Genomic DNA, 27,500 nt, shown 5'->3' on the forward strand with positions numbered 1-27,500 from the left:
TGATGGCAGGTTTCGGGGGACCCTGCTGCCTGGGGCTTTCAGGCTGCCTCAGGGAGAGCACCCCAAAGGGAGGTGGGGGAGGTCCCTGGAGGTGGCAGGGGGCTTCTGCTAGACTTTGAGGTACCTCCCTGCACCACTTGTAGTTTCTGTTCATGCATGCGTTGTTACTGTTTTTTTTAACATGGATTATTTGGGTGGTAAGATTATAAGTCTTTTTTGTTTTCTTTTCTAGAAGTCCCTGTATTTTGTGATTTTCATGCAGCCCACATGAAAAAGGGCAATAGGAACAGCTGCTTTACAGTTTGCTTACACTTTGTTTTTTAGAGGGGAAAGAGCAAAACAACATGCCACTATCAAGTCCAGCTGTGTGAGTAACTCAAGAAAAGGAGCTCATTATCTGATAATGAAAAGACATTCGGTTTCAAGGCAGGGTCCCGTTTTCTTTTTGGTTAATACAATAGCAGACTAAAGAACTAACTAAAGAAAAACTAGTAAGCTGCTGTTCGAGTAACCAAAGAGTAGACCCTGCCTTCCAGTTGCAAAGCCTGGATCTTGCCCATTCTATCTCGTGGTGAGCAGTATTTTACCAATCAGGTCTCTTCCAAACGATGGGGTAACTTCACAAAGAATCGGTCAAAGGGCGGCCCATTTAAAGAAACCAAATAGGGGTAAGTGTTGTTTTGAAAGACGTTTTAGAACTTCATTTTGTGTGTGTATATATGATCTGAACAATCAAGCAATACGCCTCCTGAGTACTCAGTACTTCAAAGAGTTTCAAAGGCAAAACAGGAGTTTCCATAATGCCAACCCAAACTGTCACTGAACAGCCAGGAAGGCCTTGAGAGGGCAGAATACTTACTCTCTCTTTTGACCTGCTTGTGGTTTTCACACTAATGACAGGCTCTCCTTTCGATTTATCCATTACGACTGTCCGTTCCATTCCTCGGCTTCCTTCAGGAAAAAACACAGCCGCCTATCAGATATGCTGACGGCCCAACTTCCTGACAGCGAGCAGCATGTGGAGCGCCATGGCAGGCTATGGACTCACAGGCTAGTCATGTGACTGACCCGAGCCCCTGGGGCCTCCACTCCCCACCCTTCTGCTCATCATGCTACAAGGAGCACTCGGATGTGGTCACCTGGAGCACTGCGCAGCTGGTATCCCTTGATAGGTCTTGGCTAATCTAGAGTGAAGTAGCTGCAGTATAGTCACATCTTACCGATTAAATCCAGAGATAAAAAGTATTTTGCACCATGCACCGCAAGCACATCCTTCCTGCAGAATTCCTCCATCCCTCACACTAAATTCTAGCAGCTCCAGCATAACTGATTTATCTTCTTGCGCCTCCCACACATTCTGCAACGCTCTGCAGAGCCCGCCTGTGTGCTCTTTATCAGATGCTGCCAGGATGGGCTGCACAGCTGAAGGGTGAGGAGTGGCTCACCAGATGTGTGGGCTTTCCTCCATTCATCTACAGCAATAAAGGCTTACACCAGCTCGCTCTCTCCAAGACACGGTAACCAGGCTCAAACCACCAGAACAATTACTTTTTGAGGGAGATTTACAGTACTTGAGGAACATTTTAGAAATGCGTTCCTCTTGAGATTGCTGGTAAATTACCCCAAACGCTTAAAATCTAACTTGTAATGCGTGTAACAAATTTCAATGCTCCAGATGGTTGACTTTTTGTTTTTGTTTTTTTTTGGAGGTACTGGTTGATTTTTTGCCACAAAACATTCTCATGGAGTCTCATGCAAATTTTAACGTACAGAGCAAAACAGACTTTTTAAAAATGATGATTAAGAAGTGGAATGTTCCAGCGACACCCACCTTAACTGGTGTAGCTGTTCTGGGGCTTTTGGTCCCTCTCCATTTTTTCCTGTCTGCCTTTAAGATAAATACTGAAACTTGACTATACACCTGCAGGCCTGCATCAAATTAGTTACAAGAAACAAGGAAGTGGGGTTTATTAATTTTCTTGGGGTATGGTAGGAACATGTTGGAAGCAAAGTCATTATTTTAGGCTATTTGTTTTCCTTAATCCTCTGCTTTGTTTTTGTTTGAAATGTTTTTTGTCATTTTTTATTTTTCGATAAATAGTTAAAACATAAAAAAAAAAAGAAAGAAAAGAAACAAGGACGACTCTCTCTTGCAAATCTCACAATATGTTCTGCCAAAGACTCAGGAAAAGCAAGAACCCAGGCCACTGAGTCACCAGTAAACATCAATCACACCTAACCTGTCAAGAGGATTTCCAGCTTTCTGAGGCTACAGAGAAAATCCCTTAATCCGCTTCATCACCTGAGCCTGTTTCTTTGCTAACTTCTACGGATAACGAAACTGAGCAAAGTCACCCAAAAGCTTGCTGTGCTTGCTTCATCGATGGAACACCACAGAACCCAGCCTTCAACAGGCTTTCTCCCTTTTTTTAACACCAGTAAGACAACGCCAGTCACCTGATTTGGTGACTCTAGACCAATCTGCAGGTCCTGGCTTCAGCTCCTCTTGGTCTTTTTCTTCCTGTTTAATGTCTTCAGGCCTTTTTTCCTCCTTTTTCTCAATCTTCTCTTCCTTCTTAATGACAGTTCTATTAAAAAAAAAAAACAGGGTTATTAAAATCAAATTCCTGAAATTCTGAAACAGATGCAGTTCACAGAGCCTCACTAGCACATGCCCAGGCTTCCAGACAAAACACATCACTGGTCATAACAATGTACCTCTTCAGATACAATCCCCATTTCCTCTGAAGTTATCTGCTAAATCTAGAGAGATGCATAATGAAACCAGAGGCACGTGGGCATATTTTTCCAAACTGCTAGAGGCACTGGTACATGAGATGTACATGGGGGTATACGGGAAATATTCCAACTATACGCAAACTTTAAAAAATTCTAAATATTTTCATCACGTAAGTACTGAGTTTTACTTTTTAAGTTTTGTAGGGGGAAAAAACCCCCACTTTTTCCAAAGGAAATACAGTATAATAGAGAATGGAGGTACAGTATGTGAGGTTCCCACACCTAAAGCAGAAGGTCTTCTACCGTTAACACCAACATACATCTGCAATTTCTGCAGTTTTCAGGGGTAATATGGCATGATGTGGGCCAGCAAAAACGGCAACTGTTAGTAACATTTCAAGGGAAGGCAGCTTCATTTTAAACGCTGAAATAAATCATCTTAGCCATTCAAACTTGTCTCCCATATTCCCTAATGCTGTTTGTCTCAGGCAATTAAATTCCACACTTATTAAACGCCGACCATGTGCCAGCTCCCAGGAAAGGAAAGGCAGGCCCTGTGGGGCCCTCCAGCAAGCACTTCGTAGTCCAGCCCTGCCAGGAAACCTCTCCCAGTGTCCCGCGTCACATTCTTTCTGCTCCTAAACTTCCAGAGCATGGAGCTGTGGCGGTGGGTGTTTTTTTTTTTTAAATATTCATTTTGGGAAAAACTTCAAATACACAGCATAATATTTACTGGTGTGTAGCAGAACTAACAACTGTAAATGTTTCTGCTAACATATTAGTTTCCCTTTTTAAAAAGTAAAATAAAGATATTCTAGATAGAGCTGAAGTTAAAGATCCACTCGTCTCCTCTACTTCCCCGACCGCATCCCAGTGGCAACCGCCCTTCCACTTCCCCAACTTGACCATGAGTGGTTCAGCTCCACCTCTCGTGAGACTTTATAACCAAGTTCACCTAACTATGGCTATCCACAGTGTAGCACAATCTGGTCTAATCTTGAGATTGACGTAAGTGGGATCATACTTTGCATACTGTTCTCCACCTTGTTTTTTACCTGGTATGTTTTAGAGATTAGTTTGTGTGGTTATGCACGACTCTAGATCCTTTCAACGGCTGTCTAAGAGTCCTTGTCGGTTTACCCACTTCCCTTCCGATGCAGGGATGCCTTCTAGGTACTAAGTGACTACAAACAGAGCGACCATGATTCACCTCGGATGTGCTCCTTCAACTATCCCATGGCTAGGTTTTTGGGTAGACATATAAAGTGCCCTGACGGAAGGGGCCATTCCTACTTGTTTTGTATCTCACGTGGCACCTCCTAGACTTAAAGGAACATGCCACCAACACCAACTAGGTTAGAAAGTCATTTTAAAGAGCAAATATACACGTAGGGAAAAAGTCTTTCATCCAAAACAACCAGAGACAAGCCCCCTCTTTGGAAAGCTTCTCTACTCCACTGAGGCTGACTATTAAATCTAGAAATACTGAACATGAAAGGGAAGGGAATGGAGTGTTTATTTGAAGAAGAGACAAGGTAAAAACCAATTAAAAAACTCTCAATAAAAACCACTTGAAGGCAGTTGTCTCAAACATTTCCAGCAAATCACTGGCAACACCCTGGGGGCTTAAGTCCCAGCCTGGCCACTTCCTAGCTGGGCTGGGCGCCCTTGGGCTAGTTACTGCCCCTCTTGGAACCTGGTTCCCCTTCCTCTCAGAGAACACACGTCACAGCACTGCTCCAAGGACAAAGTGGAACCCGTGCTTCAAATGCTCACCACGGCACCACCTGATAAATGTTAGCTAGTTATTGCCACCTCTGTTTTTCCACAAACATGTCTCACTTTTGTAATCAGAAAACAAATGAATAAAATGAACCTCCCAAGACTCAAACAGTACCAGCCCCCCTCAAGTGTCCCCTAAGACTTTGTCAGCACAGACACTCTGCAATGCAGACAGGATGCATCTCTTCGGAAAAGCTGCTGATAAAATTACGGGGTCTCACCCCCAAGTACATGAGGGCTGATCTGATGCCCATTATTCACAAGCCTACAAATTGCAATTTGACCCAGATGTAAAGTGGCAGTTACATCTTTCAAAACCAAGTTCAACTTATGGTCCTGATGATGTCCCTGGAGGTGTTTTCTCAGCTACAGATTTTCTTATATAAAACCCCACAGCAGAATGGAATCATTGTTGAGACTGGCAGACTCTCTGCAAAAGGTTTAATTTCGAGAGTGTGAAACGACCTAGAGGCAGAAATAAACAGGGTGGACAATATAAACTTAATGCAGAAACTCAGCTTTCTGAGAACACAGATGTATCAGGCATCACCAAAATACACCTTCTCAAAAAGATGAAGACTACCATTTTGCTGAAGATATAAACAAGCAATGCCTGCTTTGAGAGATCTGTCCTTATTTCAAAATAAATCCATTTTGATTAAAGATCTAAATCGCTTCCTCGATGAAAATAATCTCGGACCTGTGGTTCCCAAACTGCTGTGTCAAGGCACTTCAGGGTGCTCAGCATACTCATGGGGTGCCCTGGGATATTTCAAGTGTTCGAGGGAAACGCAGCAATGCTCGACACCTGTCAGACACCGCAAACACTACTAGCTTGAGGCTGTTTCTATCTTTGCAAAGCTGGGTTTTTGGCAGTTGCTATCATATAAAAAAACCACATAAAATGAATGTAGATCAGGAAATGATTCTTCCTTCCAAGCTCTGAGAAGCTATGCAGGGCCCAAGAGGTGAAGGACCAAATAATAGTATTCTTTGACATTATGTATGTTTTTTTTCAAATGGCTACTAAGTTGTCAGGCCATAAATGCTTAAAAATCATCTGAATCCATTTTATAAAGATACAGGTCGCTTTGCTATAACCCTCTTTAAACAGAAAGCTGAACACTACAGTGACTGCGGAACGCGAAAGTCACCTGAAATTTAAAACGAGAAGCTGGTGAAGCCACGTATGTATAGGAGGACACTGACACCTGTTTTGTAGGTGCCCATGTGGTGGCTGCCATCTGCCCTCCTCCCAGTTATCCCAAGAGAAAGGTTTTTTGAAATCACTTTACTTTTCAATTTTGATCTCCACAGAATGATGTCTGTCAACACTAGATGATTTCTCCTTTTTCACGTCGCACTCCTTTCTGTCAGAGAGCTTTCTCCCAGCGGGCTCGTTCTTGGCCTAGAACAGAATATGGGTAGAAATGACCGATGCACCAGGCTTCTGGGCTCGGTTACCTTGAGGGTTACGGTGGAAAACCACTGCCTCACCTTTTCGACGGAGATCATTCTCCCATGCAGCTCGGTTCTGTGGAGGTGGTTAATACACTTTGTGGCCTCATCAGCCGTAGACATGGTAACAAACCCATAGCATCGAGCCCCAGGGCTGCGGGCGTTAGTTACCACTTTGGCTCCAACAACCTGCAAGAAGGGCATTCTTATTTCCTCTAACAAGCAACCAACAACTTAGTAAGAGTACTAACAGCTAACCAACAACCCAACTCATTTCCACATACTATTTTTTACCACCCCAGAAACTATTAGCTCTTAGTAATTAGTTATTAAATTGGTTCGAATTAATCTTAACCTATTGCAATACAATTCCTTTCAAAGAGTGAGCATCCCTTACAGTGAGAAAAACTCAAAGTGGCCAAGTTAAAACACACGTTGAACTGTGAGACACACTAATCACAACCTGATGAATCGGAAGTTCTTCCCATTCTGTCCATTTTCCCTCCTTCTGCTGTTCCCAGGGACGGCTGAGGGGAGGCGTCCCTGGAAATGTGCTCAGACCCACACAGGTTACTGCCGACTATGCTCCCCCAGGAGGAGACGTCCGCCTCCGGCCAAGACAGAACATTTACCCTCCTGCCCGAAGCAGCTGAGGAACTGGAGGCAAAAAATGGTCTCTGGACATAGGACAGGGAAGCCTGAGAGAGGAGAGACGCAGCAACTGTCCCAGCTTACTGCCTGGACTTCCCAGGCCATGGGGTACGGGGTGGGACCAAGGGAGCTGGATGTTGGAGCAGGGGAGAGCAAGGCAGCCACAAGTCACGGAACTGAGTCCCAGAGAGGAGGACTGCAAAGGTCTGCAGAGGGTCCCGGCTCAAGTCTTCAGCTGAGCCCTGACCAGCACACACGGATGAGAAAACCTCCAGAGGCCGGGGAAAGAAACCCTGAAAGGAGCAGAGGGGTCAGGCCGCGGAAAGAAACCCTGAAAGGAGCAGAGGGGTCACTCAGGGCCCCAAGTGGTTCACGTCCCAACAGTCAGGGTGGAAAAGCCTGTAATTCATGAGGCATCAGGCAGAATACTCAGAAGGGTTTTTCCTCAGGAGGGGGGACAAACTTAGCCCCAAACTAAAGGCTACTCTAGTCTAAGAAAGCATAAAAGCAACCCTCAGAAGGCTCAAACTTTGCCAAGTAACTAAACTGTGTACCAGAAAAAAAGGTGAAGAACGTTTATAGGAATACAAGAATAACCAGCACCCAAAACAAGGTAAAATTCACAATATCTGGCATCCAATCAAAAGTACCAGGCATGCAAAGAAACAGGAAAATATGACATATGACAAAAATAAACGGGATCACCAGAGACAGACCCAAAAACTACATAGATGATAAAATCAGGAAAAGAGGATATTAAAACTTATTTAGCCATAGTACATATGTTCAAGAAGGTAGAGGAATGTTGCGCATATTAAATAAACACACGGAAGATGTTTTAAAGACCAAACGTAAACTTCTAGAGATGAAAAATAAGATAGGATTGTCAGCAGACACTGCAGAAGATAAGATTCTATTGTATTTCATATAATAGAAACTACAAAAAATGAATCAAAGAAAAGAATTACCAAGTCGAGGGACCCACATTTCCTGATTTTTAGTCTTACGCCAGAGTGGTACTGGCGTAAGGATAGATGTGGACAAATGGAACAGAACTGAGAGTCCAGTGATAAACCATGTATCTACGGCCCGCTGATTTCTGACAAGGGAGCCAAGCCATTCAGTGGTACCAGGACAAGTGGAAATCCACAAGTGGAAGAATGGATGTTGACCTCTACATCTCATCATATACAAAAATTAATTTAAAGTGGGTAAGAGCTAACACCATGAAACTCTTAAAGAAAACATAGGAGCACAAGCAACAAAACAAAAAATAGGCAAAATTAAAAACTTCTGTGCATCACAGGACATTATCAAAAAAGTTTGGAAAGGACAACCTACAGAATGGGAGAAAATATTTGGGAAACCACATATCTGACAAGGGTCTAATATCTAGAGAATATAAAGAACTGCTACCACTCAACAATAAAAAGACAACCCAATTAAAAAATGGGCCAAGGAATGCAGGATATGACTCCCAGGGATGAATCTGGATGCAGCATTGTGGGATTGAGAACATCTTCTTGACCAAAAGAGGGATGTGAAATGAAATGAAATAAAGCTTCAGTGGCTGAGAGATTTCAAATACAGTTGAGAGATCACTCTGGTGGACATTCTTACTCACTATATAGATAAGATTTTTTAGGTTTTAATATATTGGACTAGCTAGAAGTAAATACCTGAAACTACCAACTCCAACCCAGTAGCCTTGACTCTTGAAGATGACTGTAAAACAATGTAGCTTATAATGGTGACAGCGTGATTGTGAAAACCTTGTGGATTGCACTCCCTTTATCCAGTATATGAATGGAGTAGTAGAAAAATGGGGACAAAACCCAAATGAAAAATAGGGTGGGATGGGGGGGTGATTTGGGTGGTGTTCTTTATTTTTATTTTTTATTCTTATTCTGATTCTTTCTGGTGTAAAGAAAATGTTCAAAAATAGATTGGGGTGACGAATGCACAGCTGTAGGATGGTACTGTGAACAGCTGACTGTACACCATGGACGACTGTATGGTATGTGAATATATCTCAATAAAACTGAATTTAAAAATAAAATAAAATAAAATAAGAGATCCTAGGTATTCCAAAAAATAAAAAATAAAAAAGGGCCAAGGACTTGAGTAGCAATTTCTCCAAAGAAGGTATTAAAATGGCCAATAAGTATATAAAAGAAGCTGAACATATTAGTCGTTTGAGAAACGCAAATTACAACTACAATGAGATACCAATTCACACCCACAAGGATGGCTATTATTTTAAAAACGACAGTAACAAGTGCTGACAAGGACGTGAAGAAACAGGAGCCCTCAGACATTGTGGCGGGAATGTAAACTGGTGCAGCCGTTGTGGAAAACAGTTTGGTGGTTCCTCAGAACACAGAATTACCAAGTGACCTGGCAACTACACTCCTAGCTATAGGCCCCTCGGAACTGAAAGCAGGTTCTCAAGCAGGTTTCTGTACAACAGTGTTCACCACAGCATGATGCACCGGAGCCAAAAGGCGGAGGCAAGCCCAGGGGCCACTGACAGAGGAAGGGAGAAACAAAACGTGGTCCATCGCCCTGCTACGTGCTACAACCTGGACGAACCTTGAAGACATCATGTTGAGTGAAACAAGTCAGGCACAAAGAGACAAATGAATATTGTCTGATTTCTCTTCCATGAAATACTTAGACTAAGAAAATTCATAGAGATAGAAAACAGAGCAGGAGTTACTAGGGATGGCAGGTGAGGGGAATGGAGAGTTCTTTCTAAATGAGTGTGAGTTTTTGTTTGGGATGATGAAAATAATGTGGAAATACAGTGGTGAAAGCTACGCAATATACTTAATGTCAAAGAATGGTCCACTTAATATCATTAAAATAACTTTTATGTTGTATATATTTTTGTAAAATATTCATTTATAAAAAATTTTTTTAATTTTAAAAATTAATTTTTTTAAAACGTAAGAGAAAAAGATGGGGGGAGGGGCACAGGCTCAGAATCCCAAAACAAACTATCAGTTGGTTGTGGGACAACTCAGAATCTCCAAGTGCCAGGGGATGGGGGGGATCTGAAGAGATACTAATCAATCTTCTTCTAAATTTAATGAAAAACAAAGACCTAGAGATCCAAGAAACTCAACAGACCCAAGCACAAGAAACATGAAGCAAATGGCACCAAAGCACACTGTGGTGGTTTGGAGCTGTGTACCCCAGAAAAACATGCTCTTAATCTTAACCCATTCCTGTGGGTATGACCCCATTGTAAAACAGGGCCTTCTGAGGATGCTATCTTTAGTTAGTGTGTGCAACTGAATCAGGGTGGGTTACTTAATCCTATTACCAGAGGCCTTACAGAGAAGGCGAAAGAGAGTAGTGAGAAGCTGGAAGTCAAAGGAACCCGAAAGAGAAAGAAGACCCTGTCATGTGCATTGCCATGTGACAGAAAAGCCAAGGAGCCCCAAAGATTTCTGGCCAGACAGGAGATACCAATCCTGGGAGGAAGCACGCCTTCTAAGCACTGCAACTGTGAACAACACATTCCTGTTATGAAGTCAACCCACTGTCTGGTATTTGTTTTAGCAGCTGGGAAACTAAAACACACATCATAAGCAAATCGCTGAAAACCAGTGCCGAAGATAGAATCTTAAAAACAGCCAGATGAAAACAGACACATTATGTACCATGGAAAAGACGTGCGATGGCAGCAGACCTGTTGGAAACGATGCCAGCAGAAGACTGTGGCCTCAAAGAAGAAAAGTCAACCTACAACTCTAGACCCTGTGAAAAAGAGCTTTCAAAATGAAGACAAAAGAAGACCGAAGAAGGTGGCGGCATAGAGAGGAGTGAAAGCTATTTTGTCCCCCTGGAACGACAAACAACCAGGAACAATGAGCATATAATCTGGAATAACTGTGGGGGGACAAACGTGACTGTCCACACATCATACATCAACGTGAACTGGGAGGAATGCCTGAGATTGTAGCATAAAATCTGTAAGTAAAAACTGTGGCTCTAAGCTGGGAGCCCCCTCCCCCTATGGCCCAAACTGCAAAGCCTCCTGGTGCCAGAGAGTAGCACTCTTCAAACAAATGAATATAGCTCAGCTGAGCTCCAACTGGGGTTTTAAATAACAAACGTGGACTGCTCAATACAAGAAACAAATCCCCAACAAGCAAAGGCTTTTGGTGACAAATGACCTTGGAGAGCCAGAGGGTGGCCACAGACTGGCCCTAAAGGGGGCTTTCTGTCCCTTTTTCAGCTCAGTGGCGAAAGCCTCAGCCGTTTTCAGTTCCGAGCACTCTAACCAGACAAGGGTGGAGACAGCACAGGCAAAGAGTCTATACAAATGTAAATGACCTTGCCCTAGCGGATGTATTTTCCCTAAGAGGTACAAGGTGGTGCCAAGCTCTACCACCTGCCTTCCATTCAGAATCAGACCTCAGAGCCCAGGGGAAAACAGCCACAGGCTACACCTTCCTACACCAGTCTGGAGCTACAGGCTGACAGGCGCCACCTGCTGGCCAGAAAAGCACAGTGACTTGAGGCCTCACAGGATGTACCAATCTTCTAAGACACACCCTCAGGGAGACATGATACTGAATATTGCCCCCTTGTGAGATCTGAGCCTGTTCTGGTCTGGGAATACTTGACTGGGGTAACCAAGGAAACCAGATGCCTAGACAACAGAAAACCACAACATACACTAAGAAAAACGAAGTTATGGCCCAGCCAAAGGAACAAATTTACACTTCAACTAAGATATAAGAATTTAAACAACTAATGCTAAATCAATTCAAAAAGTTTAGGGAAGATATGGCAAAAGAGATGAAGCATATAAAGAAAACACTGGGCGTACATAAGAAAAAAATCGAAAGTTCAAAAAAACTGGCCGAATCTATGGAAATGAAAGGCACAACACAAGAGATGAAAGAGGCAAGGGAAACATACCACAGCAGATCTCAAGAGGCAGAAGAAAACACTCAGGAACTGGAGAACAAGGCACCTGAAAGCCTACACACAAAAGAACAGATAGAGAAAAGAATGGAAAAATATGAGCAATGTCTCCAGGAACTTAAGGACAAAATGAAATGCAGGAATGTATGTGTCATTGGTGTTCCAGAAGAAGAGAAGAGAAAAGGAATAGAAGCAAAAATAGAGAAAATAATCAACAAAAATTTCCCATCTCTTACGAAAGACATAAAATTACGGATCCAAGAAGCGCAGTGTACCCCAAACAGAATAAATCTGAATAGGCCTATGGCAAGACACTTATTAATGAGATTATCAAACGTCAAAGACAAAGAGAGAATCCTGAAAGCAAGAGAAAAGCGATCCATCACATACAAAGGAAGCTTGATAAGACTATGTGCAGATTTCTCAACAGAAACCATGGAGGCAAGAAGGAAGTGGGGTGATATATTTAAGATACTGAAAGAGAAAAACCACAACCAAGAATCCTATATCCAGCAAAACTGTCCTTCAAATATGATGGAGAGCTTAAAATATTCTCTGACAAACAGACAATGACAGGGTTTGTGAACAAGATACCTGCTCTACAGAAAACACTAAAGAAAGCACTGTGGACAGTAAGAAAAAGACAGGAGTGAGAGGTTTAGAAAACAATTTTGGGAGATAGTAGTACAGCAATGTAAGTACACTGAACAAAGATGACTGTGAGTATGGTTCAAAGAGGAAGGTTGGGACCAGGTGAGACACCAGAACAAAAGATGAAAGATAAAGACTAGGACTGTATAACTCAGTGAAACCTAGGGTGCTCAACCATTGCAAAAAAAGGTACAAATGTGTTTTTATATGAGGTAGAACAAATGAATGTCAACATTGCAAGGTGTTAAAAATAGGGTGGGATTGGGGGAAAATATCAATGCAAACTACAGACTATAATTAACAGAAACATTGTATTATGCTCCCTTTAATATAACAAGGGCAATATACCAAAGCTAAATGCATACGGGGGGGAGGGCATTCGGGAAGGGTATGGGGCTCCTGGCATTGGTGATGTTGTCTGACTCTTTACTCTACTTTAGTTTAATGCTATCTTTCCTTTTGTTGCTTTCTAGCTGTCATGTTTTTTTTCCTCTCTCTTTCTTCTATCTTTTCCTTTTGTCTCTACCTCCTTTGACTCTTCCTCCTTTCTGGAAGAAAGATACACTGATAGTGGTGATGGTGCTGAATACATAAACATGTGACTATACAGAGAACCAATGATTGTTTACTTAGGATGGAACGTACGGTGTGGGAACAAAACTGTCTTAAAAAAATGCGTTGATGAAGAAGCCTCGAGGGCACTATACTGAGTGAAATACGACAGACACATAAGGACTAATATTGCAGGGTCTCACTGACATGAACTAATTATAATATGCAAACTCACAGACATGAAATATAAGTTACCAAGATATAGAACAAGGCTAAAGAATGGGGAGCGGTTGCTTATTACAAGCAGAATGTTCAACTAGGTGAACTTAAACATTTGGAAATGGACAGAGATAATGGTAGCACGTTGTGAGAATAACTAACAGAGCTGAATGATGTGTGGTGGTGGTGGAAAGGGTAAGCTCAGAGTCATGTATGTCATCAGAAATAAAGCTGGAGGATAAAAGACGGGAATGTATAAAACGGTGAATCTTGTGGTGGGCAATGTCCAAAATTAACTGTATAAATATTAGAAATCCCTCTTATGAACTAGAACAAATGTATGCTACTATAACTAAAAGTTAGTAATAGAGGGGCATATAGGAAAAAAATATATACCTATTGCAAACTATATACTACAGTTAGTAGTAGTATTTTAACATTCTTTCATCAACAGTAACAAACATACTTATACCAAAAGTATGAATCAATAATGGAGGGGGTAGCGGTATGGGAGGATTGGAGTTTCCTTTTTTTGTCTTTATTTCTTTTCTGGAGTAATGAAAATGTCCTAAAAATTGAAAAAAAAATTAATTGTGTTGATGGATGCACAGCTGTATGATGGTACCATGGGCAACTGATTGTACACTTTGGATCGTTGGATAGCTGGATAGTATGTGAACAATCTCAACAAAAACTAAAAAAATTTTTTTAAAAAAAGACCATTTTTTTAGATACACAAACGCTTTAAGGATTCATCACCAACAACCCTGCACTGCGAGATATGTTTAAGGAAGTCCTTCAGGAGGAAGGCCAACAGCACCAAATGGAAACCTGGCTCTAGAGAAAGGACTGAAAGCACCAGAAATGGTAAATGGGTGGGAAAATCTTGACCTTTTTTTGTCTTATTTGCATATCTCTTTAAAAGATAACCGTTTAAAGCAAAAGAAAATAATAATTGTATTGTGTGGTTTATAACATACACGGAAGTAAACTATATGACAATGATAATCCAAGGTGGGGTAGAGGTGGGGGTGGAAGTCTACGGCTGGGAGATTCTCAACGGACAGAAACTGGTTAATATCATTTGGAGACAGACTATGATAAATTAAAAATGTACACTCAAGTCCCCACCACAACCACTTAAAAACAAAACAAAAACAAAACAGGTTAGCGCCAATAAAACCAATGAAGGAGATAAATATCATATAAAGTATTCAATCCCAAAAAAGGCAGACAAAGAGATAAAGGGAACAAGGACCAAATGGGAGAAATGAAAATAAAGTGCAAAATGGTAGAGTTAAACATAACCACAGCAATCCTGGCAGAAGTGTGAACGTGTCCTTCGGGCATTCAAAGAAGCCGGTGGCGAGGCCGGCAACTGAGAGACATGGAGAGAGTCCATGCGGCTCAGGCGTCCTGGGTCCTGGCCTCAGCCCTATCCCTGAGGCACTGGGTCAGCTTGCTCACAGCATCTCACCTCCTCCCTCTGGACCTGGGTGTCCATCTGCGAGAGAAGCAGGAGGGGCCCGTGCTAGACCCTGGGCACCTGAGTGTTCTGACCACAAGGATGGAGGTGGCACTGCTCGGCCAGCAGGGGAGAGCCCCCCGCTGCCCAGGGCCAGAGGTGCCAGAAGATTCTGCGGAGAGGGATGAGATGTCAAGGCTCGTGATAGAGATGGAGCTTCGCATTTTTCTCCTCAAGATCAGAGCGCTGAACCCATTATGGGGTCATTTCACTTTCCCATCGAACCTTGCAAGGCCATCCCTTCTGATGACAGATAAAATTCCAAATGAGCAGCTATAATAAGCTCACCTGTTGCTGTCCCCTGATGGGCCGTCTGCCCTGGAGCTGGGCACCATGGTCTTTGATTAATTCATCTAAAGTGCCAAGCCTCGTCCTGCCTCAGGGCCTTTCTTCGTCCTGCGGCTTCTACCCAGAGCTCCGCTGGCACAGCCAACTCTAAACCACTTGGGCCTCAGCTTAAATATTGCCTCCTTGGCGACATGTGCTGAACTCCCCTCCTAAATCTAAATTAGAGGTCTCCCTAGCATCCACTCACGGCATGCTGTAATTCTCCTTAACGTATTTGTCATACCCAAAAGGTTGTACTTATTTCTTAAATGTCGTTTCCCGCCCCCTAGACCATGGGATCTCTGATGATAGTGACCATGTATCTGCTCGCTGCTGTTTCATTACCAGTGCCTGAATCAAAGAGGAACTCAATATATAACTGAATGAATGAACAGCTTATGGCAATAATGGGTTCCTAAGCCTGTCGGAAAGACATTTTCTGCTAGGAATAATTCAATATAATGATGGCTTTCCTGGGTCCTGCCTAAGTCACTACAGTATTACCTAACACCCGAATGAGTGACACAGACCTGGACAACCGATGGCTCCACCAGCCAGGATGAGGCTGTGTCAGCCTCCGAGGCCTCTGCCCAGATGCCCTACCATCCGCCTGAGGCAGAACGGCACCCAGCCCACTTCTTTCTTGGGGGGTCACTCCCTCCCCGCAAGCCACCCAGACCACAGGGGCAGGCCCAGAGGCTTAGAGTAAGTCGGTTTCATTATCTAAGTCCAGGACAGTGGAATCATTCTAGAATGTTCTTCAAGTTCCTTGGAAAGCTTCTAAATTGCTGTTTTTCTCCTTCCCTAGGTGAGCAGTGTGTTAGTGATCTGTTTTTAAACCACTATCCCATTCTGGTTATCAAACTATATACTTAGAATGCTAGAAAACATAAAAGCTGGCTATTTGCTTACTATTACTGCTAGTTTTTTTTTTTTTTTTTTTACAGTTTTGTATAAATGAAATGATCTCAGTTTTCTTTTAAGACAAGTCAGAAAACCACGAGAACATTTAGGTCTTTGCTATTTTTACAAATAAATTTTCTGAGCAGAATTCTTTCTATTGATTGATGAGCCATCTGCTGTGCTCATTACCCACTCTGAACCAGGAAACAAGACACTCTCTACAAAACTCGGTGCTTCTTTTTTCTCTTTAGATTTTTGTTTTAAACATAAATGAGAACCAATAAAATTAGCCACTGAAGGAAATAAGTTTCTAAGCTCTCAAGTGTATTTTTTAGCCCCGAATCAAGGTTGGGAAGCAAGAAATAAGAGAGAGCATACCTTTCCATATATGCTGAACAGGTTCTTCAGATCGGTCGCACGCGTGGTTGAAGACAGCCCGCTGACCCACAGATTTCTACCAGAATTGCTACCAACACGACCTGAAGCACGAGGGAGATTATTGTACGTCACCTCAAAGCACACCAGGAGACAGAAGCATGTTTAAGAGCGTAGCCCTCTTTCAAAATCCCAACTGGATCTGATTTCAACCCTTCTGATTCAACCATTTAGTTGTGGCCCACACACGGGAAATGAAAAACCTGGAGAGCAGAAATGTATTTCAGACTTTCTGTACTCCAGGGATAATCATGACCCTTTCAGTTACAAACTAAAATGCCTTTTGACGATCAGTTATTGACCAAGATAGTAGTCTCTAAAAATTCTTGTTAGACTGTTATTCGGTAGGCAAAGTCACATCCTAATCTCATAAAGGATCATCGCAATAAAAAACATAACACAGAAGGTCGCCAACCTTAAAAACCAGTCTCTCGAGATGTTAGATGGCTAATTCCAGCACCTCACAACCAAACGATTAAAATCAAACCACGGATCCAAACTGTGGATATCTGTCAGCCCCTCCCTCCCCAAATAAGGGAACCAGAGGTAGCTCCTTTCGACATAAGTTAAATCATACCTTTTTCATCTTTAATGATTGGCTTTATGTCTTTTTCTTCCTTAAAAGAGCTAGAGACAAAAGTTAATGTCATTTATACAGGGTAAAAACCAAGGAGAACTAAATTAAAAATATGGTATGTGCTAAAACTGAATACCTACCAGAAAATTAGTCTGAAATAAAATTTTAACAGACACCTTTGCAAACTTATTGGAAATCTGACCCCAAAAAATACAGGGTCAGATTCTTTAAAGTCAATTCGATTTAGCTGAAGACAATTAGCAATTTAAGAACACAACCATGATAGGTTGAGAAAAAGGAAGGAACCGAATCACCCATTAAAAAACACACAAAGGGAAATCAAACATTCTTTAGAAGTAAACTATAATTTCGTCAGTCTGGCTGGCCAATTGCAGCAAAACAGCTTATGTGTGTCATTAAACGACCAATGAAAAGGAGATAGCGTCTGGTCTAAAACTGAGAAAAAACAAACCTCATTTTCTGATCAGCGCCCTCACTGGCTGAGGACTCTTTAGGAGCCGGAGGGACTTCATTACAAGCTTCAAAATCAAACTTCTTCACGTCTTCTTTGCTATCTCTGGGTTCCGGGCTTGAGGCTTCCTGGGGCGCTTCCGCGACCTCCTCGCTAGAGGCTTCTGCGTTCTCTGGGGCTGTACTACTCTGCTCAACTGGCTTCTCTAGCCCTACAGGCTCACAGTCCGTGCTCTCGCCATCGCCTGGCTGCTCCACGGGCTCCCTTTTCACTACCGCTAACAGGGTGACTGGGTCTGCCTTGCTCGACTGAGCTTGTGCCGTTGACTCGCTGGCCAAATCTAAATCACCCTCCTCCGGATGAGCGCTGTCAAAAAGGTCCTCTTCCTCCGCAAGCTTTCTGTCTGGCCCCACGCTACTTGTATCCTGTGCAAATGGCTGCTCCAGCTCGGAACCTTCTTCTTTTACTGGCTCAGATTTACAAGTTTCCCCCAAAATGTCGAGTATTTTCTCATTTTCTACGGATTTAACAGGAATAGAATGGCACAAGGTTTAATTACCAGGGAAATAAAGCAATCACAAATGTGGAACTGGCACGGCTGCCACACTAACATGAAGAGAACTGCTAGCTACACAGAGATTGGAAAACCCGAGGGTACACACAGTTACACTGGTTAAGCTACCTGCACTCCAACCGACTACTACACCAAGCTTCTACGCTACATGGAAGAGAAAAGGCCCCCACAGATTTAAAAACCTACAACCACGTGGCTGTTTCTCGACAGTCTTCTTCACGGTTTTGTTCAAGTCTGGGTCTTCCAACTTATTTTTCCAAAGTCCAAGAAGCTGAACCGAACGTCATTACCATTCAATGACAGCTCAATTTCCCAAATTTCTTTGACTCGCTTTTAACAGGACAGTCCAAAAGGAACACCAGAAGTGCTTCCAACGGCGGGAGATACACGCAGTCCGTAACGGGGACACGGTGTTGGAAATTCTCACGAAGAAACTCTGTTTTCTCTTCTGCCATCCAGTCACTTCTCAGGTTATAATTGCCCTGAAAACCGCTTTCTCTGCCTTAACTGCATTAATTAAAATGACTGCAGCAAAATATCACAAGATCTGTTTCATGTGTAGAAACACATGGAAGAATCACGGGGGTGGGAGGATCATTTAAATGCCACTCGATGTGGTTAAAAAGATGAAAATCATCACTGCATCTCACCAAATATATTTGACCTCAAGAAACCAGAACACCACTTCCACAGATCTGGTGATACGAATGGGTTTCCAATCTCTGATCCTTGTACGATCTGGATTGTCCACCATTAAAATCATTTACAAGACCATAATACAGCTTAAGATACATATGAACTAAAAAAAAAAAAAAAAAAAAAAAAAAAAGTAGCGTACAAACTTTCAAACCATAACTGTCGTGTTTCTCTTATCAGTACCTGGCTCCAATAGAGGTTCTTCAATATCCTGTTTCAAAAAGAAAAGAAAATCCAAAACATTTTAAGAACAGGGCAGGTACAGCTTTTGAGCATCTGAGGAAATAAATGTCTGCTTCAAACAACTTACTTTGCTCAAGAAAATGCATGCATGGCAGTCTAAAACAATCAAATAAAGACAAGCTCGTCTTGCCAGTTTCTCTGGCACAAGCAGATCGGTGGCACTAGTACTCAGCCTGCCCAATTCTGCCCTTGGAGTTTGGCCTCTCCACCCCCACGCCATGTCTGAGCTGGCTCCACAGGCTCTGAGGCTGGCTGACGCCCAGTCAATGCAGAGACCAGTCACATGGATGGCCATCTTGCTACACCTTTGGTGTCCAGCCCCACCTGCTTCCGCAGCCCAGGCCACACCTCTCTCCCCCTACTACTCCGATTCTCAGAGTAAACCACACTCCTTCCCCCCCAGAGCCTTGGCCCTTCCCCAGGCTAACTCCCAATGGATACCAGGGCAGACCACCATTCAGATGTGACTTCCTCCAGGAAGCCTTCCAGACTCTTTCAGAGCCCAACCCCCGAACTTCTCCCTCATCCCTTTTCCTTTCTAATCACACACGTGTTGATGAGTTAATATTTCCCCAGCTAGACTACAGGCTGTGAGGTTTTGCTCAACCTCTTTTCTCAAGCACCTAGCTCACAATCAGTAAGTAATTAATCATTTTTACATTTCTCTCCATATACCCTTCTATAACCAGGGAAAATTAACCACTCATTTCAGGTTTTCAAGCAATGCAGCCTCAGCTGGTAACTTACCGGAGTTACTTTGAAGTCCAATGACGAGGCATCCAAAGTGTTCTCGAAGCCTTCCTCATCCACCTGAAACCACGAAATGGGAGATTACTTTGTGGAGGAGACCAGACAGAGTCACTAACGTCAAGGTCTACACCTCCCTACTCTCCAGGCTATATCCTTCGAGTGCCTATGGTCACCTGCACATGTACTGGTGGATAATTCAGTTCATCGCCTGCCTCCCTGGCCGAATGTATGCTCCAAGAGCACTCCAAGTCTCTGAGGGTGGCTCACAGATGTTAGGTGTCATGGTGGTTTGAAACTGTACATACCCCAGAAAAGATCATGTTCTTAAATTTAATCCATTCCTGTGGATATAGACCTATTGTACATGAGACCTTTCAATTAGATTATTTCAATTGCAATGTGACCCACCTTGAATCCTCTTACTGAAGTCCTTTATAAGAGGATAAAAGACAAAGACACAGAAAAAAGCCCCAGAGAAGCTAAGAGAAACAGAGAAGACAAGAGAGGAGCCATTGAAGCCAGAAGTTAAAAGCAACGAAACCTGGAGAGAAGGACCAACAGACGTCACTACATGCATTGCTATCTAGACCGAGGAGCCCAAGCTCGCAGGTTGCCTGTCTTCAGGGGGAAAGCCTCGCCTGTTGATGTCTTGAGTTGGACATTTTCATGGCCCAAGAACTCTAAGCTTGTAAGCTAATAAATCCCCAGTGTAAAAGCCAACCCATTTCTGGTATATTGCATTTCATCAGCTTTAGCAAACCAAACAGGTGTTCTCTCCTATCTGCTGAATGCCTAAATTAACTTCCCAGGCAGTTTTTACATTCAGGAAATCAATATACATCACCCAGCCACAGAATTTCCAAAGTGGAACTCAAAAGGAAAATGATAAACTGTACACTCCTAATTTTACTTGGTAATAATACCTCTACCTCTTAAGCCCCACCTGAGATACAAAAACAACTTGCTTTTCCCCCTTTTCTAGGTTTGAATGTACTACCTGGATGCTTCCATTAGCTTAGAACTTAGAGACCCAACGCATGCTCTGAAAACAATGAATACTTCCACAACATTCAGTTGCCCAAGGCTACCCCAGGACAAGGAGCACAGATGTTCACAGTTGATGACTTTTGACCCTAAGGTTCAGTCTACGAGAGCAATTTCCCCAAGTTTAAAACTATACAGCCTCAGCACAAACTTAACAGTGACCCAAGTGAAATGGCTGGGCATGCGAAGGCGGGTTAACGTGCTAATCAGTTCTACGATGGTGACTCTGCCTATAGTATTTAAACACACTCACCACAGGGAGCTCTAGAAGAGAAAAGCCGGGAAAGTGCTATTGATAACAAAAGTAAAGCCATTCTTAATTTACGAAATGTTAATAGTGGGTCTCTTTAAGGAGAGGAGTTCTGGGGGGACAAATACTTTTCCTCACTGTTAGTTTACCTTTTTTTTTTTTTAATAGAAGTGTCTAACTTTGTGCATAAAATACATATTTAAAATATCAGTATTATCTGGACGACAAGATAATGAGCCACTTTTATTTCCTTCTGTATTTTTTAGAGCTATTTTTTAAAGGGAAGAACTCTTGTTACCAAAGTTGTGAGCATGCTATAAATCATAAAATACAATTTTTATGATTTGTAGCATGCTTAGAGTCTCTCACTCAAATAATCCCAAAATATTCTCAAGCACTACAGAGAAGCTTCCTATTATGGTCCATGGTGACTTACGTTAACTTTAAGGGGATATAATTTACCACTAAGGTTTAAGCAGCAAATTCAGTATTTATGGCGATTTAGCTGTAAGCTATTTAACCTCCTACAAACACAATTCTCCTTATACCAAACAACAGTGTGGAATCACACTGGGGGGCCTCTGGGCTAGTGCCACAATTTCGCCATGTCTCCAAGTTACCTACAGCATGTTCTGTAAGCTGAGCTGGAAGCTGTCTCAGTTGTGCAGCCACGAATTCCTTACTGTCACAAAGAGAATCAAAAATGTTGTCAGCACCATCTTCCCCCAAATCTGGAGCACTGCTATCTTCAACCTCGGCCTCATCCAACACACTGATATCCATCATGTCCATGTCCTGCAAGTTCTCCAGACTGGTTTCCACCTCCTCCTATGAAAAGAAAGAAAGAGATAAGCGACCCCGTGCAAGAGAATGCAGACCTCCTGCTGCCGGCTGGCTGCACCGTGACTTACCTGTCCATCTCTGGAATCTTCCTCCAGGCCGTTATCTTCAGTGCCTTCCTCGTCTGCCTTCTCTCCTAATTACAGGATGATGGTTCAGTCAGATTATGCTCAAGTTCTGGTATCACAGTTAGCATGTGCAGTATGATATATTTCAATCACGTATATTTTTAAAAACGTTACAACAGAACTAAAAGAAATCTCCATTCTTCTACTGCATGGAATTGTGTCTCAATTACTATTCTAGGTAAACCACCAAGTGTAATATGAAAATCTAAGGGTTCTATAATACTATCAGGCAAAGTATTTTGATTTTTCACCAAACATCAAAAGCTTCGAAATATTTCATAAGCACTCCAATCTAATGAGACAAACACCCCAAGAGAGAAATGATCAAAGGTCAAACAGGTATTTTCCAAAACAAGCAAACGCAAAATGTGCAAAGTCCATCTAGTAACCAAAGAACTGCAGCCTAACATAAATGTTGTAGAAATAAGACACTAGATTTTAGACCTGCTGGTTCTCCCTACATTCCATTTGCTTGAAGTGTGAGGTTTGCCTTTCACGGATCCTTCACTCAGGAACTTTTGACCCAGCAATAAGGCAAAGGCTGTCAAAACTCAGTGGTCCCTGTGGGTTTTATGAAAGCAAAAGAAATATTCGGAGTTAATGCTGGGTACTCCCAAGGCGGGGGTGTGTGGAGGGGAAGGAGAGCAGATACGTCCAGACTTGGAAGGGAAGTAAAATTGCCAGGGTCCACATATATCCCCAAACCCTTAAAAATGTGCACACACGTTATCCCAGGAATTCTACTCTTGGGATGTGCACTAAGATATCTAACAAAAAATTCAAAACATAGGCATTTATTATATCTAAAAATTGTACACACACACACACACACACACACACACACACACACACAATGAATATACAGTGTAAACACCCAAAACGGAAACAAACTTTGGCACATTTTGCTCATATTTGGTACACCAGTGGTTCTCAATGGGGGAGTGAGCCACAATTTGGCAACATCTGGAGATATCCTTGGTTGTCACACTGGGGGAAATGCTAATGGCATCTCATGGATTGTGGCCAGGGATGCTACTCAAATGCTACAACACACAGGACGCCTGCCTACCACATGGAATTATTCAACCCAAACTGTCAACAGGGCAACAGGCTGCGAAACCCTACAGCACACCATACAGTGCCTTGCAACTTAAAAAAAAATTAGCTTAAAAAACAACATTTAATAACACAGGAAAACACCCACAAACGTTTTTGGCTGTTTTTTTACAGGAAACAAAACTATTTACATCTACTTTTATTGAAAAGTACATGTATGTACACATGGAAGTATGGGGATGCGTTTATAAAACATACAGATGGATATGGATGGGACAACTGTTAGTAGTGGTTAAAATCTTGGGTGGTAAGATTAAGAGGTTTTAATTCATCTGTATACATTTTTACATTTTCCAAGTTAACTGAAAGTGTTACCGCTAACATTTTTTTTGCAAAGTAAGATAATAAAACATAAAATCCCTTAATCTTTGATTAAAGATTCAAACTATAGTCTTTACATTTTAAGTATCTCAATGGCCATTACTACTAATTATTCAAGGAATTTAGTTTTCTTACATGTCAGGCACTATGCTCTTTACATTTTCTTTTTAATATTGACGACAACCCTAGAGTTTTATTACCTGCATTTGACGCTGCGACATGAAAACTTAGCTGTACCACTTCCTGTTAAATCTTAAAGCAGCATATCCTTTAAAAGTACACTATCATGTAACATATACACAACCTGATGTTACTAAACAATTTAAAAACAAACATAGATCTGTACAACACAGATAGAGACCCTATTGTAAATGATGAGCTGCAGTTAATGGTACAATTATAAAAACATTCTTTTCTAAAATATAACAAATATACCACAGTAATGCACAGTGTTAATAAGGTGGTGTATGGGAAGTCTGTATTTTATGCATGATTTTTCCGTAAACCCACAACTTGTCTAATTAAACAAAAGAAGAGGTACACTGACTAAAAATGTTTGGTGATTGCGCCCAATTTCTAGGACTCTAAATAGCAGCCTGCAGTGCCCTCACAGGGTGTAAACAGGAGAGAATGAGACCAAAAAGCTTCCTAAGAAGTGGGAATGACAGAGAAGCACTGCAGACAGGCAACCCACATGCCTGGTCAGGAGTGAATAAAAGCTGAAGGTGGGTAACACAGCCTCCAGACAACCACATTTTCACCCCACATATAACCTCATTCAAAAACTTAATCTTTCAAAATGCATCCATTTTAAAAACTTGGCCTGTTTAGATGAGTTCAGGGAAAGGACTCTTGTTCTAATTCTCCAAGAGGATGTTTTCTCTCGGAAAGTTTACCTACTTTTTACTTTTGAAGGGAGGCAGTTACTCACAAATTTCCGCAATTAGTCCAACTTTGCTGCATGGTGCCAGGAAACAACTGGTTAATTTCTCCTAATCAAACGCTTTCATGTAATTAGGAAGACCTCACTTCAGCTACAACAACTCCGCGAGGGTCTCGCACTGCACATAACTAGCCTCCAGAGACTGTCACCAGCTCCATGTGGAAGACAGACCTGCAGGGACCATGCTGGGCCCCGAGGACCCCGGCCACCCCTTTCCTCTCTTTGGGCCCAGTTACTGCTCTGTAAAAGGAAGAGGAGGGACCAGAAGACCTCATCTCCAGCTAGAGCCGAAGCAACAAACGTCCTCTTTACAAATGGAAGTAACTACGACAGCTTTTCCAACAAAATGCTAACTCCAAATACTTTTGATTGATCTTTGCTTAATCCACACATTTAGACAGGTATTTGAAGCACTCAGCTAAGGTCTAGTTTTTCTTACGACAAAAATACTGTCACAAATCAAGGAAAATTTTTTTAGTAAATCTTGAACCTCAAGTCTTAAACGAGCATCATCAACAACAAAATTAAAATCATATGAAATCTTTTCCACAACCACTCAAAAGCAAACTTCCAGATCATGGATTTCTTGACCTCCAACGACAGGAGGTATTTGTATGTTTCTTACTATAAACCAATCGCTTACATTCTGTATCTGTTTGGATAATCAACATTTATTGCTGAAACACAGCTACATCAATAGCATAAGCACATCAATGTTTTTAAATTAATTTAAACTTAAATCTCTTATGCAACCTAACTGAAAATTTAACCTTTCAAAACCCATTTTCGTATCTTAAACAATTACATGAGTTTTGGAAAAGTTCCACCAGGGTGACGGTTGTACAACCTTGTGAATATACAAAAAACCCCATTTAATCGTACATTTTAAGAGTATGAATTTCATGGCAAGTAAATTTTATGTCAATTAAAAATACATATATACTAGCAAACGCCATACAAATACCCCAACAATCCATTTTGGACCTTAGAGAGGCTAAGTTCTATCCAATCTTGGGTTAGTGTGGTTTTCCTCTGGTTCAAGACCTAGTTTTTGAAACAGGAAGGAAGCCAAGCAGGTGCATTTATTTGACTGTTCAGACCAGGTAGGGTAACTTTAAGAGTGTGTCTTACTCTGCTTCTTCTTTTTTTTTTTTTTTTTTTTTTTTTTTTTTTTTTTTTTTTTTTTTTTTTTTTTTTTTTTTAATCATCATTTTATTGAGATATATTCACATACCACGCAGTCATACAAAACAAATTGTACTTTCGATTGTTTACAGTACCATTACATAGTTGTACATTCATCACCTAAATCAATCCCTGACACCTTCATTAGCACACACACAAAAATAACAAGAATAATAATTAGAGTGAAAAAGAGCAATTGAAGTAAAAAAGAACACTAGGTACCTTTGTCTGTTTGTTTGCTTCCCCTACTTTTCTACACATCGATCCATAAACTAGACAAAGTGGAGTTTGGTCCTTATGGCATTCCCAATCCCACTGTCACCCCTCATAAGCTACATTTTTATACAACTGTCTTCGAGATTCATGGGTTCTGGGTTGTCTGCTTCTTCTTAAATTCCAACGACAAGAGCTGAAGCGTTCTTGACATTGTAATTTTACTTGGCACCTGCATTTCTCTTTACTCCTCCCAGTACCCTTGACACAGCTACTTGCTAGGTGGTACGGAGCAAGCCAGCTTCTTAGAAGGGGACACTGAGGACCACAGGAAGATGCTAACAACCAGTTCTCTAAACTCTCAAGCCCCAAGGTGCAGAAAATTACAAGTGGATACCTTTAACATATTTCTTTGTCATCTTCTTGCCTGTGACATCTAAGACCATGCCAATTTCATCAGGATCTTGCCCTTCTTCCTTAACTGCCTATTAGGAAGAGACAAATTTAGTTATTAAGAGCTGCGAGTACACGCTGTTCTTTTTAAGTAACAACCTCCCAGTAAACAAAGGCAGCTCCCTTCCTTGCAAAGAGCGATTCTGGTTCTGCGATCTGGGCTGCAAGCCCAAAAGGCAGAGAGGATAAACCCAGCACAACTTCAACCGTCTCTGGGCCCAACATCCAAAAAAGACAGAAGAGAGGGATGCTTGGCGGGGGGAAACATGTGGGCTGGGGCAATGACCCAGGATCCAGGTCAATGACCAATTCCAAAATGGGACATTCTGGGACAAAATGGGACAAAATGATCAAGACACTGCATGACCTGCTAAATTTAAGCTAATAATGGAACAAATAATAAAGGAGAAGCTGAACTTGATCTCAAGAGGGCAAAGGGCTGAGTGGTGTTCAACAGGCCACCGCTGACCTCTGATGAGGAAGGACAAACACCCAAAGTAGGTGAAAGGCTGGTGGTTTCACTAAACAGGTCATCAGTCCCCTTCCAGGTGTCTGGCAAAGAACCAGACAACCGTGAACTGATGAGATTGCTTCTCTTGAGTTTGTTCTAAGTTGGAGGAGACAGACAAACCCATCTGCACAAGTCTGCACTAGGTGATGCAGAGTGGGATATAAATACTGCACAACGGGATGGCAAATGGCCGGGAAATGGGGCAGAACTTTAGAAAAGGTGGTCAGGGAGGGAAGACATCTCAGGCAGACCCCAACTGAGAAGGTGCCAGCTTGGACAAGATGGGAGGAAAAGAGAAGTTCTGGTAGAGGGCAGGTGCAAATACCCTGGGGCAGGAACAAGCACAGATCTCTCTCCTGTCATGTCTCAGAAAGACTCATCATGACATTTAATGTTAGATTGGCGACCCTATTCTCCAGGGGAGGAAACTGAGGCACAGGAAGGGGGTGGCACTTAGGCAAGGTCAGACCCCAGTCTTCCGAAACCGAGCCCCGGGAGAAGTCCAGAGGCCTCCTTGAAGACTAGGAAGGCGGGCCTCAGGCGCACTTAAGCGAGTGAGTGGAAGGAGAAGAAGGAGCGAGGCACAGAGAGGGACGGTGTCGGCACAAGGTCACACAGCAGGGCCCCCAGGTCCCCGACGGGGGGGTGCCCCGGCGTCCCGCGCCACCCCGGGGCCCCGAGTCGCCTCGCCTTCTTGAGCCGCTCCATCAGGGCGCTCTTGTTGCCGCCCGTGTCCAGGTTCCGCTTCTTGAGCTCCGCCCGCAGATCAATCACTCGCAGGTCGCTGAGCCGTCGCGTCCCGCTCTCCGAGGCGCCCGAGCCGACAGCGGTCGCGATAGAACCCGAGTCGCCCGACTCTGCTGCCAGAGTCTCCGCCATCGTGGGCTTGCCGTCTCCCCCACCGACTTCCCCCAGCGCCGGCGGCTGTGGCGGCTCTGAGCACAAAATGGCGCCGCCTAAGAGGAAAACGCACTCGCTTCCTCCCGCCCCGCTTTCCGGCC

General features: G+C 42.6%; 1 protein-coding gene across 4 annotated transcripts in view; it reads right to left on the minus strand.

Annotated features, from left to right (window-relative positions):
* The window catches only part of SAFB2 (scaffold attachment factor B2), a 37,945-nt gene extending 10,476 nt beyond the window's left edge, over positions 1-27,469 (minus strand). For 3 of the 4 annotated variants that reach the window (XR_005214959.1, XM_037824109.1, XM_037824111.1), the window contains exons 1-13: positions 27,190-27,464; positions 25,933-26,020; positions 21,701-21,765; positions 21,414-21,617; positions 19,493-19,555; positions 18,686-18,713; positions 17,233-17,749; positions 16,761-16,810; positions 16,127-16,227; positions 6,019-6,168; positions 5,817-5,929; positions 2,458-2,588; positions 860-951 (exon numbers count right to left, since the gene is read on the minus strand). Coding sequence is in view for 3 of the 4 variants with exons in the window: in XM_037824109.1 (XP_037680037.1) it covers positions 860-951; positions 2,458-2,588; positions 5,817-5,929; positions 6,019-6,168; positions 16,127-16,227; positions 16,761-16,810; positions 17,233-17,749; positions 18,686-18,713; positions 19,493-19,555; positions 21,414-21,617; positions 21,701-21,765; positions 25,933-26,020; positions 27,190-27,378 (1,791 nt within the window). In the remaining variant the exon portion in view is untranslated. Of the gene's footprint in view, positions 1-859; positions 952-2,457; positions 2,589-5,816; positions 5,930-6,018; positions 6,169-16,126; positions 16,228-16,760; positions 16,811-17,232; positions 17,750-18,685; positions 18,714-19,492; positions 19,556-21,413; positions 21,618-21,700; positions 21,766-25,932; positions 26,021-27,189 lie in introns of all 4 variants that reach the window. The other variant, XM_037824112.1, reaches the window with a different exon arrangement.
* Between the last annotated feature and the right edge of the window lie 31 nt (positions 27,470-27,500).

Source organism: Choloepus didactylus (assembly GCF_015220235.1).
Source record: "Choloepus didactylus isolate mChoDid1 chromosome 25 unlocalized genomic scaffold, mChoDid1.pri SUPER_25_unloc1, whole genome shotgun sequence".
Classification (NCBI taxonomy): domain Eukaryota; kingdom Metazoa; phylum Chordata; class Mammalia; order Pilosa; family Megalonychidae; genus Choloepus; species Choloepus didactylus.